Genomic DNA, 11,819 nt, shown 5'->3' on the forward strand with positions numbered 1-11,819 from the left:
CACGTGGCCCTAGGGCTTGTGCTGAGCACTGGAAACTCCAGCTGGGGGAAGAGCGTCCCCTCAGTCCTGCAGGAAGGAAGGCTTTTGGGGTTGGAGGAGATTCTGTCCCGTGTGACTTTGTGCCTTAAGTTTGGGGAATCAGTGGGTGATAAGCTGGGGAGGGGCCACAGGCAGGCAACAGGGGAGGCTGGAAATGGTGAGGTTGGGGAGAAAGCGGAGACTCCTGCCAATCAGGTTTCTGTCTTTTCCGTGGTTTCAGAGGCCCTGTCTCTCTGCTAGCTCTGAGTTCTGGCTCCAGGCTGGGCAGGGGACAGCAGAGTGTGATGGGCCACAACAGGTGGCTTTGCCATGTGACGCTTGTCCGCTGACTGCTCAGTCCTCACTTTTAGAGCAGTTTCCAGAAGTGATGTGAGGGGATAGGCTGGGCAACCTATATATAGTCCTGGGGCCAGGGCTCAGCCTGGGAGGGTCTGTCTGCTCTTCACCGTGCGCCCATCACCCGTGGTGTCCCACGACCTTGCTCTGAGCTTGGTGCTTGCTTCTCTTGAGACACAGCTCTGAGCCACCTACAGTTAGGCTTGACCTTGACTGGGCCTCTTGGGAGTCTCTTTTTAGCCAAGATCTCCAGCCAGACCTGTGAGTCCAGGGGTCCTGGTGGGGGATGGTGGCTGGGGATAAGGGGAAGGGGAGGGACAGGGGCACAGGGGCTTGCTGCGAGTCCTGGAGGGGTGAGAGAAGAGGAGAGGGCAGGGACTCTGGAGGATTTGGGATTGGGGCTGAGGCCAGGGGCCAAGTCAGGGGAAGGACACTTGGGGGTAGGACAGGGTATGAAAGCCAGCCTCAAGTTGAGGAAGGGGGGGTTGAGCCAGGTCCCTGACAGGGGCTATTTGGGTGGGGTGGGCTGGGACAGATAAACCAGTTGAGGTTGCCTTTGGGCCTGAAAGGGAGTCTCCCTTTCTCCCTTGGCCTGAGCCAGAGTCCCTTTCTGTGTGGGTTGAGAGGCCTCTGGCGGTTGGGCCCGGTCTCGCCTCCCTGACGGACCCCTCCTCCATGCAGGCCCGCCATGTCGGCCGCGCCCGGCCTCCTGCACCAGGAGCTGTCCTGCCCGCTGTGCCTGCAGCTGTTCGACGCGCCCGTAACGGCCGAGTGTGGCCACAGCTTCTGTCGCGCCTGCCTGAGCCGCGTGGCCAGGGAGCCGGCGGAGGACGGCACGGTGCTCTGCCCGAGCTGCCAGGCCCCCACGCGGCCGCAGGCGCTCAGCACCAACCTGCAGCTGGCGCGTCTGGTGGAGGGGCTGGCGCAGGTGCCGCAGGGCCACTGCGAGGAGCACCTGGACCCGCTGAGCATCTACTGCGAGCAGGACCGCGTGCTCGTGTGCGGCGTGTGCGCCTCGCTCGGCTCTCACCGCGGCCACCGCCTGCTGCCGGCCGCCGAAGCCCACGCGCGCCTCAAGGTGCGGGCCCCTCCGGCGGGGGTCGGGGTCGGATGGGATGGTTGGACCGGTCGGGGTCGGGACTATCCGACCTCAACTTCAGGGCCCGGGGCGCCTGGAGATGCCAGGGACGCGGGCGGGGCGGGGCGTCTAGGGAAGATGAGCTGAAGGCGGAGCCTGACGGAGACCAGAGTCTGGAAGAAGCGCTCGGAGACCGGCCTCGGCGAGACCAGCGCGGCCACTGGAGCGCACGCGGGGATGCGAGAGGAGCGCAGCAGCAGAGCGGAGTCTGCCTCGCTGGGGCCCTAGCGGAGGACAGGGTCGGTGCCCGCGGCCCACGCGAACAGGCTCGGCTGCTGGGCGTAGCCCTGGATAAGAGGGGCCTCGCTGTCCCGGACCGCCCCCCTCCTGCTCCCCTGGAGCTGCCAAGCTTGTAATGACCTGACAGTTACCAGATGGAGCCTCACCCAAAGGGACCTGGGAGGCCAAGGCACGCCTGCGCGGGCAGCTCTGTGCACAGCCCCGAGTTGGTACCGAGACCCAAGTGCAGGCTGTTTTTGTGTTGGAGCTGGAAGTTCCGAACGCCTCCAGCCTCCACACACAGTTGTGCGCGCCCCCTAGGTTTGCCATCTCTGCGGATGCCCAGACACTGGCAAATGGAGACGCAGGCACACGCTGGCTCGCCTGGCGTACGTGTGGCAGATCACACGCGTGTAGAGCTACAGGAGTGTATGTGTATACACGGGCCCAGGGAGATATGTCATGAAGCCATTTATAGGGTTGTTGGAAGAATAAACGACAGGTGCAGGGCTTGGCGGAGGCGGGGTCCGGAGGCTTGGAGCAGTCCACCGTCTCTGCGATGGAGAAGCTGCCACTCTCTTCAGGCAGCTGTTGAGAGTCGGGGGCGGGTAATCTTTGCCCATAAATTCAGCGTTGCAAGACACTTCTCCTTGGTCTCCAGACTTCTAGATGGGGTAGACCCCACCCTTAGGCCCCCCAAATCCTCCAGGGGCCCAGACTCACCATCCCTCCCCCTCCAGCCTTGCCAGTCCCTTGGGGTGCTGGCTTGTAGTCCCCTAGCCCACTGCAGGAGGCTCCTCCTCCCAGGAGCCCACCCAACCCAGGCTCCCCTCTGCTGGTGACCCCAGAATGCCTATCCTCAACCATCTTTATCTGCAAAAAGAGAAGAGAGTCCATGAAGTGGAACGGGGCACCAGGGAGCCCAGAAGGCTCAAAGGGGCAGGCGGGTTAGGATACAGTCTTTCAGAGTCTGCATCAGTCCACTCTAAGCCCCAGGGAGGAGGTAGCTGGAGGTCTGAAGTAGAGATTCCTGGAAGGAGGGGGAAAAGTGAAAGTGTGTCTGACTCTTTGTGACCCCATAGACAGTAGCCTGCCAGCCTCCTCTGTCCATGGAATTCTCCAGGCAAGAATACTGGAGCGGGTTGCCATTTCCTTCTCCAGGAAATCTTCTCAACCTAGGGATCGAACCCACGACTTCCACGTTGCAGGCAGATTCTTTATCATCTGAGCCACATGATGGACAAGAAACCTGGGGTAAAGCAGAACACCTGGGTCCTTGGGGAGGAAGATGGGTTGGTCCAGAGAATACGTGCCAAGACTCAAGAGTGATTGGATGGGATCTGCTGGGCATCAGGGGACTCACAACCCCCAAAGTCATGTGGCCTCCTCCTGCTTGCCTCGGAGTAGAAGGACACCAGCCTGTTGGTGAGACCCATCATGCACTGTGTCAAGCACTGCTCCCCACACCTCCTCACCACGGGATGTTCCAAGAGCCTTCTCTGTTCAGCCCCTAGCCTCTACGGTGCCATCGTGCTTGGTCCCCATGGCTCAGCTCTGTCACCCATGATGATGGCTCATCTCACCTCAGATGGCTGAGAGCCTCCAGGGCTACCCTGCCCAACAGCAGACAGGGCTGTGGCCCTGGGAGATGTCTGGGGAAGGAGACTGACCTGGCAGCCGGCCGCAGTAGCCCATGGTCCAATTTCGGTGGGGACTCACAGCCAACAGTACTTAGAGGGTCTCCTAGTTTCCTTTAGGGAAGGTGGGGAGGAGGCTGCCAATTTGTCCCCAAAACCATAGGTAAGGTAGGTGGGGGATAACCGTTCCCATTCTGCAAAAGTGGAAAATTGAGGTTGGAAGTCAGGGCAACAGGACTGGAACAGTCTGATTTCAGGGCCATGCACCTCCCAGCAAGCTGGCTTTGGCTGCAGGTATTAGGAACTCCCCTATGCCTGCATTTCAGGATCCCAAACAGACAGACCTAGAGTAGGAGCTGGCCCACAGGTTTGTTTGGTTTGTCCATGCAGAAGACATTGTTTTTAAGCTTTTGGCCATGCTGCACTGCCTGTGGGATCTTAGTTCCTCAACCAGGGATAGAACCTATGCCCCCTGCATTGGCAGCTCACAGTCTTAACCACTGGACTGCCAGGGAAGTCCCAGAAGACATTTTTATTCAATTGCCTACCCTCAGAACCAGGGAAACCCTGTTTGGTGGCTCAAACAGTAAAGAATCCGCCTGCAATACAGGAGACCTGGGTTTGATCCCTGGGTTGGGAAGAACTCCTGGAGAAGAGAATGGCTCCAGTATTCTTGCCTGGAGAATCTAATGGACAGAGGAGCCTGGTGGGTCCATGGGGTCGCAAAGAGACAGACACGACTGAGCAACTCACACTACACTACTACCCTCAGAGCCTACGAGTGTGCAGGGAGGCCGGTTAGAGGGTTTTGCTAAGATTCTGCTTTTAGGTATAGGGTGAAGGGCAGGAATAGGAGGAGGCTGCCTGTCTCTTGTACACATCCTCCACTACCCCCTGAAACCCGCTATGTGCCAAGCCCTTACCTTTCCGGGGGAGGAAACCAACTACATCTGTGATAATTGTCTTCCCAAAGATCTATGCTGAAGGGCTGCCTGCTGGGGGGATGCAATCAGGAAAGACAAGGCCGGGGAGGACTTAATGGAGATAGACAATGGGAAGGGGGGACATTCCAGATCTCAGAACTGGTACTGGCAAGTGCTTGAGACCAGCAAATGTGTTTGGGGCATGATAAGTTGCCAGCCTGGCTGGAAGAGGAGCTGGCACTGAGGCTGAGCCAGAGGGGGCGGGTTAAGGTGGGGAGGTGTGGGTTTGGTGGGGGAGGAGGGCGGTCGCATCACTTCTTTATATCTGCCCTCCCCCCACCAGACGCAGCTCCCACAGCAGAAGATACAGCTGCAGGAGGCTTGTATGCGGAAGGAGAAGAGTGTGGCCCTGCTGGAGCATCAGCTGCTGGAAGTGGAGGTGAGGGACTCGTCCCAGCAGAGCCCGGGGACTGGGGGTCCAGGCTGGGGGTCCCCAGCCAAATGCTCTTTCCTGTCTGCCCCCCTAGGAGACGGTGCGTCAGTTCAGGGGGGCAGTGGGCGAACAACTGGGCAAGATGCGTTTGTTCCTGGCTGCCCTGGAGGGCTCCTTGGACCGTGAAGCTGAGCGAGTGCGGGGTGAGGCGGGGGTCGCCTTGCGGCGGGAGCTGGGGAGCCTGAACTCTTACCTGGAACAGCTGCGGCAGATGGAGAAGGTGCTGGAGGAGGTGGCAGACAAGCCGCAGACAGAGTTCCTCATGGTGAGCATTGGATGGCTTCCCTCTGCCCCTCAGCCAGGGTTTAGGCTTTGGAGACCTCATTCCGTTGTCACGTAGGGAGCCCGAGGTACAGAGACAGGCAAGGATGAGCCAGCGTCACACACCAAGGAGGGGTGAGCCCCAGGATGACCCTTCTGGATGTTTAGGTGGGGCACTGCCCAAGGACGCTGTATCTAAGGGGGCATCATTCGTATCAGAGACTTTGCAGGTCTTCATTTTTATTAGGACACTTTTTTATCAGGTGGAATTAGTTTCTTGAGGAAGGGTGTATTTTTTCTAATTCACGCCACAGTAAAGGGCTAGGGGTGGCCTTTAATTCTGGGTTTCTTTTGTCTTTTCTGATTCTTCCTGACCCCGCACCCAGCATTTCTGTGTTCTGCCCCAGCCTCAGAAGCCCCCAGTGTCCCCCCTGCCTGCTCACCTCCATTCTCTCTTTCTCTCATTCCAGAAATACTGCCTGGTGATCAGCAGGTGAGATCAACCTGGCCCTGCCCCCTTTCCCATCTTGCCCTTGTCTGCCAGGGACACTGGCTGGTTCACCCTCTCCTCTCATTCAGTCCACTGGGACTCCCCTGCACTTTGTGCGGATATGAACTTGACCTGTCTTTCTCCTCAGGGACCTCCCAGACCACTGCTGGAGACAGATGTGGGCAGGCATCACTCAGTGCTGCTGTTGAGGGGTGGGGGTGGGATTGGGGGTGGTGGCGGGGCCAGGCTTTCCAAAGGTGTGCACGTTAGAGGTGGATGCTGAAGGAGTGAACAGGCTTCCCAGGTGGTGCTGGCGGTAAAGAACCCGTCAGACGTGGATTTGATCCCTGGTTGGAAAGATCCCCTGGAAGAGGGCATGGCAACCCACTCCAATATTCTTGCCTAGAGAATCCCATGGACAGAGGAGGCTGGTGGGCTACTGTCCATAGGGTTGCAAAAAGTCAGACATGGCTGAAGCGACATAGCATGCAAGTAAAGAGTTGGTGGAAGAGCATTGGAGGCAGAGGGAACAGCAAGTGCAGACTGCTAAGAGGAAGTGAAGATGAAACTGGTGTGGCTGGAAGGGGCCAAACTGTGAAGAGGGGAGGAGCTGGACCTTATCCCAAGAGAAGGCTTTGAAAAAATACTGGTAAAATATACATGGGCTTCCCTGGTGGCTTAGTGGTAAAGAATCTGCTTGCCAATGCAGGAGACATGGGTTCAATCCCTGGGTCAGGAAGATCCCCTGGAGGAGGAAATGGCAGCTCACTCCAGTATTCTTGCCTGGAAAATCCCATGGACTAACCCTAACCCTACCCCAGTTCAATTCAGTTGCTCAGTTGTGTCCATCTTTGTGACCCCAGGGACTGCAGCAAGCCAGGCTTCCCTGTCTATCACCAACTCCTGGAGCTTGTTCAAACTCATGTCCATTGAGTCAGTGATGCCATCCAACCATCTCATCCTCTGTCATCCCCTTCTCCTCCTGCCTTCAATCTTTCCCAGCATCAGTGTTTTTTTCCCAATGAATCAGTTCTTTGCATCAGGTAGCCAAAGTATTGGAGTTTCAGCTTCAGCATCAGTCCTTCCAATGAATATTTAGGACTGATTTCCTTTAGGATTGGCTGGTTTGGTCTTCTACAGTCCATGGGCTCACAAAGGAGTTGGACATGACTTAGAGACTAAACAATAAAAACAACAAAATATAACGTAAAATTTACCATTTTAACCTTTTTTTTTTTGGACTCACTGTGTGGCTTCCAGGATCTTAGTTTCCTGACCAGGGATCAGCAGTGAAAGGGCAGAGTCTTAACCACTGGGCTGCCAGGAAATTCCCCATTTTAACCTTTTTTTTTTTTTTTAGGGTACCTTTTAAGTTCAGTGGCATTAAGTACATTCACATTGCTGTGTAACTATCACCACCATCCATCTCCACACCTTTTTTATCTTTCCAAACAAATGAAAACAGAAGAGCTTTAAACCAGGGTATGATGGGGGAGGGGCACATCCTGGAACTTGACCACAGCTCCTTCCTCCTGTCTTCTAGCTACTGCCCCTTGCCCTCCTCCTACTCTGTGCCTCTTCCAGGGAGTCCCTTCACCGACCCTTCCTCCCCTCTCCCCACCCCCAGGCTGCAGAAGATCCTGGCAGAGTCACCACCACCTGCCCGTCTAGACATCCAGCTGCCCATCATCTCAGATGACTTCAAATTCCAGGTGTGGAGGAAGATGTTCCGGGCTCTGATGCCAGGTACTGGGAGGGGAGGGGCCCACCCTGGGTTTGTGCTTGTGATGCTGTGGTTGATGGGAGGCCCCAGCCACATACAGAGAGGCCTCTCAATCCCAACTGGGGAGATCACCCTAGAAGGTGCCCACTGCCCCTTTCCCTCGGGGTTAGCACTCTTGTAACCTGTGCTCAGAGAAGGCCTTTAAAGCGCATGGGGTTTTCGGGTGGCTGACTGACATGGAGAGGGCACTGGTTTTTTTTTCGGCCGTGCCACTGGATCTTAGTTGGGCATAAAGGCTCTTCCATCTTCACTGTGGCACGTGGAGTCTTTAGTTCCTGGCTGTGGGATTTAGTTCTCCAACCAGGGATCAAATCTCAGGCACCCTGCGTTGGGAGTGCAGAGTCTTAGCCTCTGGACCACCAGGGAAGTCCTGACAGTAAGTCCTGCTTACTGAAAGAATGCTGCTGCCGGCAGCAGGGGAAGCTGGGGCCTGGGTCTGATCCCTGCAAGACCCATGGATCTGCCCTGCCCCTGCTGTGCCCCACAAGTGGGGATGATACGCCCTGCTCACTGGGAGCTGAGGACCTGCGGAGCTGGAACCCTGGGGTCAGACACTGACTCTGGCCTCTGGCCTGGGAGACCCAAGGGCTTTTTCTCTGCAAGAGCTAGAGCCCATTGGGGAGCTAGAGCTCCAGCAGATATATACCCGGCCTCACTGGGGGGAATGGAGGGACCTCTGCTTTAGCCAAGAGAAGACTAAGGCCCAGAGACTGGTCAAACCTGACTTGGCCACACAGCCGGGTGAGGTTGAGACTAGCTTAGGACCAGGCTTCCTGACTATCTCCTGCTCTAAGGCCTTAGATGGTGAGTGCCACGGCCTTGTATCCACTTAGTCCTCCCCACAACCCTGGAAGGAGGGAATTATGGCCTCATTTTACAGCTGAACAAACTGAAGCCCTGAGAGGTGTGGCCTTTGGCCCGAGTCAGGAAGCCGAGGCGGGGCTCACTGCCCAGAGATGCTGGGAGGATGAGAGGAGCTGCGCCCCCAACAGGCGGGTTGGGAGAAGGCTCTCAGGGAAGCCCATCCGCGGGGTCTGACTCGCTTCCTTTCGGTGGCAGCGCTGCAGGAGCTGACCTTTGACCCGAGCACGGCCCACCCGAGCCTGGTGCTGTCCAATTCGGGCCGCCGCGTGGAGTGCTCGGAGCAAAAGGCGCCGCCAGCCGGAGAGGACCCCCGCCAGTTCGACAAGGCGGTGGCGGTGGTGACGCACCAGCTGCTCTCCGAGGGCGAGCACTACTGGGAGGTGGAGGTGGGCGACAAGCCGCGCTGGGCGCTGGGCGTGATCGGCGCCCAGGCCGGTCGCCGCGGCAGGCTGCACGCGGTGCCCTCGCAGGGGCTCTGGCTGCTCGGGCTGCGCGACGGCAAGATCCTGGAGGCTCACGTTGAAGCCAAGGAACCGCGCGCGCTGCGCACCCCGGAGAGGCGGCCCACGCGCATTGGCATCTACCTGAGCTTCGGCGACGGCGTCCTCTCCTTCTACGACGCCAGCGACCCCGACGCGCTGGAGCTGCTCTTCGCCTTCCATGAGCGCCTGCCGGGGCCCGTGTACCCCTTCTTCGACGTGTGCTGGCACGACAAGGGCAAAAATGCGCAGCCGCTGCTGCTCGTGGGGCCCGAAGTCGGCGGCGGCTCCGGCTCGGGCTCGGAGGCTTGAGCTGGCGGTTGGGTTCGGGGAGGGGTGGGGGGCCCTGCCGGCCTGGTCTGGGTCGCCGGGGGTTGAAGTCAGGGCGGAGGGGGTTGGGGACGGGACTCCAAACATTCTGAGAAGTTGGCGGTTGGCATGTGCAGGGGACAGCCAGCCAGGGGTTGGGGTGGTGATGGGAAGGGGAGACCTGAAGTCAGGTCAGTGGAGAAACTCTAGCTGGCGAACCTGGAAACACCAGCGATCAGGGAAGAAGTTGAGATTGAGGAAGGGTCAGGGGGCTTGGGGAGGAGGGAGGGGAGGAGCTCGAGAACTCTGTGGGAGTCAGGAGGCCCGGAAGCCTCCCGCTCCTTTCCGCCTTGGGGGGCCTCCGAAGTCGGGTCTGGTCTCACCACGGCAAGAGGCCTTCCACTGGGGTGATTCTCCAACTGGAGCATATGCACCAAGGTCACCTTTTCAGAGCACCTCGGAATGCCTTGGCTAAAGCCCAGAGGGCAGAATTTCTGGTTCAGTAGGTCAGGGATGGCTCAAAAGTGGGCCTTTCTAGCAAGTCCTCAGGGGCCACTGATGCTGCCTCTCACAAGCTGGATCACACCTGAAGCGTTGCTAACTCAGCCGGCCTTCTGTTCAGTCAGCTTGCTCTTACACAGACTTATCACAAAGCTGTCAGCCATGATGCGTAGAAAACCCAAAATACATTCCTCCAGGCCACAGCCATTTAAAAACTGTCAGAGCCTGTGTGCCAAACTGCTTCAGTTGTGTCCGACTCTTTGCGACCCTGTGGACTGCAGCCCACCAGGCTCCTCTGTCCATGGGATTCTCCAGGCAAGAATACTGGAGTGGGTTGCCACACCCTCATGCAGGGGATCTTCCTGACCCAGGGATCGGACCTGCGTCTCCTGCATTGGCAGGCGGGCTCTTCACCACTAGTGCCACCTGGGAAGCCAGAGCCTTTGCTGGGTGAATAAACTGACCCCCCATTTATTGCCCTTTGCCTCCGGATTATGTTGACTGAGTGTCTCAGGTGTGGAGGACACCATCCCCTCAGTTGCCAACCAAGAGAAAGAGCCTGATGCTAGCCCTGCCCTGGGCCCTGCTGCTTGTGAAGGAGAGGAAGCCCCCATCTTATCACCCTCCCTCCCTGAGTTGCTTCCTTAAGTGTGAACATGTTTTTAGGCCTTTGGGTCTAAAAGAACCACTGAAGCCAAGAGTGGGAGCCCCTCTTCCCTGGAGGGAGAGGCTTTGGGGGTTCAGGCAGGTGGGACTGCTGCCCCTCCCATCCTAAGGAAGGATGAAGGCCTGGGCCATTTCCTTTCACCAGTGGGGTCGCTACTGCTGCTGCTGTGTGAGGTCTGGGACCCTCTGGCAACTGATGCCAGTGTGGGAATTTTCTGGGGGTGGAGGGGAGAGGAAGGTGTAGGGTAAGAAAGGATCTGGCTGGGGGTGCGCCCCTGGCTGCGTCTCCAAGAGGAAGGCCTGTTGCGCCCTGGCTCTGGGACACAAGAGAGAATTCATCTGAGAAGCTCTTTCTTGTTAGAAAATAAAACTGTTAAGTGAAGGGATGATTCGTTGATGGTCAAGTCCAGCGGCGTGAATAAACGCGATTACAGTCTGACTCCTTCCTAATTAAATCTGTGTCAGGAGACGACTGATGTATTGCTAGGCAGTATGGGTGACCCAGATGATAAAGAATTTTTGTCTGCAGTTCTAGAGAACAGGGTTCGATACCTGGGTTGGGAAGATCCCCTGGAGAAGGGAATGGTAACCCATTCCAGTATTCTTGTCTGGAGAATCCCATGGACAGAGGAGGCTGGTGGGCTGCAGTCCACGGGGTCACAAAGAGTTGGACACAACTGAGTGACTACACTTTCACTTCCTTTCTTGGGGGCTTCTCCAGTGCCTCGGGGTAAAGAATCTGCCTGCCTATGCAGGAGTTGCGAGTTTGATCCCTGGATCAGGAAGATCCCCTGCAGAAGGAAATGGCAACCCTCTCCAATATTCTTGCTTGGGAAATCCCATGGACAGAGGAGCCTGGCAGGCTATATTCCATGGTGTCACGAAGAGTTGGACAAGACTGAGCAAGTAAACAATGACAATCTTCTCATTGCCTGTCCAGCCTTCAGTCTTGATGGACCCATCAAATCTTTCTAAAATTCCAAGTATGGTCATGTGATTCAGTTGTCAAAACTTCCAAGGATTCCAAGTTGCTTGCAGGAGGCTTGTGGGATCTTATTTTGCCCACCAGGGATTGAACCCCAGGCCCTCTGCAGTGAAAGTCCAGAGTCCAAACCACTGGACTGCCAGGGAAGTCCCCCTCCAGCCTCATCTTATGCCTTCTGTTCACATACGTCTACACTCTGGCCCTACTGAACTCTGAACTCTTGGGGTCCCTGCATCCCCCATATTACACAACTCTCAGCTAGGAATGGCTTATTCCCTTCCCTTCCCTACTCACCTACAATATTCTCCAGAAATACCACATTAAAAAAAATTCATTTGTTTATTAGGCTGCATCTGATTTTAGTTGCGGCACGTGGGGTGTTTAGTTGTGGTGCTCGGGCTCAGTACTTGTGGCACTTGGGCTCAGTACTTGTGGCGCATGGGCTTAGGTCCTTGGCAGCCTGTGGGATCTTAGCTCCCCAACTAGGGATCAAACCTGTGTCCTCTGCAGCGGGAGGCAGATTCTCAACCACCAGGGAAGTCCCAACACCAACGTGCTTATTCTCTCTTGACTTCAGCACCTTCATACAATGTGCAACCACTGAGCTGAATCCCTGTCGTAGGTGTCTGCGGAGGGCGGTTGGTGCCCAGGTGGTCCTAGGCCCTTTCTAGGAAGAAGGGACTGTGAGAAGCAGAG

General features: G+C 57.0%; 1 protein-coding gene across 2 annotated transcripts; it reads left to right on the top strand.

Moving 5' to 3' along the window:
• Positions 1-339: 339 nt before the first annotated feature.
• Positions 340-11,465, top strand: TRIM72 (tripartite motif containing 72). 2 transcript variants are annotated; one of them, XR_011252773.1, is made up of 8 exons: positions 382-636; positions 1,057-1,453; positions 4,636-4,731; positions 4,820-5,050; positions 5,517-5,539; positions 7,164-7,282; positions 8,379-9,087; positions 10,804-11,465. XR_011252773.1 is itself a non-coding variant. In XM_069570683.1 (7 exons), exons 2-7 carry the CDS (start codon positions 1,064-1,066, stop codon positions 8,972-8,974), a joined length of 1,455 nt encoding a protein of 484 aa, XP_069426784.1. In that variant the 5' UTR covers positions 340-636; positions 1,057-1,063; the 3' UTR covers positions 8,975-11,465. The 2 variants fall into 2 exon arrangements, 1 of the variants encoding a protein (XP_069426784.1); XM_069570683.1 differs by having other exon boundaries at positions 340-636; positions 8,379-11,465.
• Positions 11,466-11,819: the final 354 nt, after the last annotated feature.

The sequence above is a fragment of the Ovis canadensis genome, chromosome 24 (genome assembly GCF_042477335.2).
Source record: "Ovis canadensis isolate MfBH-ARS-UI-01 breed Bighorn chromosome 24, ARS-UI_OviCan_v2, whole genome shotgun sequence".
NCBI lineage: Eukaryota > Metazoa > Chordata > Mammalia > Artiodactyla > Bovidae > Ovis > Ovis canadensis.

Bases quoted from the DNA above. Each gene is read 5' to 3' on its own strand.
- TRIM72 (XM_069570683.1), top strand. From the start codon at position 1,064: ATGTCGGCCGCGCCCGGCCTCCTGCACCAGGAGCTGTCCTGCCCGCTG. The intron at 1,454-4,635 runs GTGCGGGCCCCT...TCCCCCCACCAG, and splicing joins AAGCCCACGCGCGCCTCAAG to ACGCAGCTCCCACAGCAGAA. The intron at 4,732-4,819 runs GTGAGGGACTCG...CTGCCCCCCTAG, and splicing joins ATCAGCTGCTGGAAGTGGAG to GAGACGGTGCGTCAGTTCAG.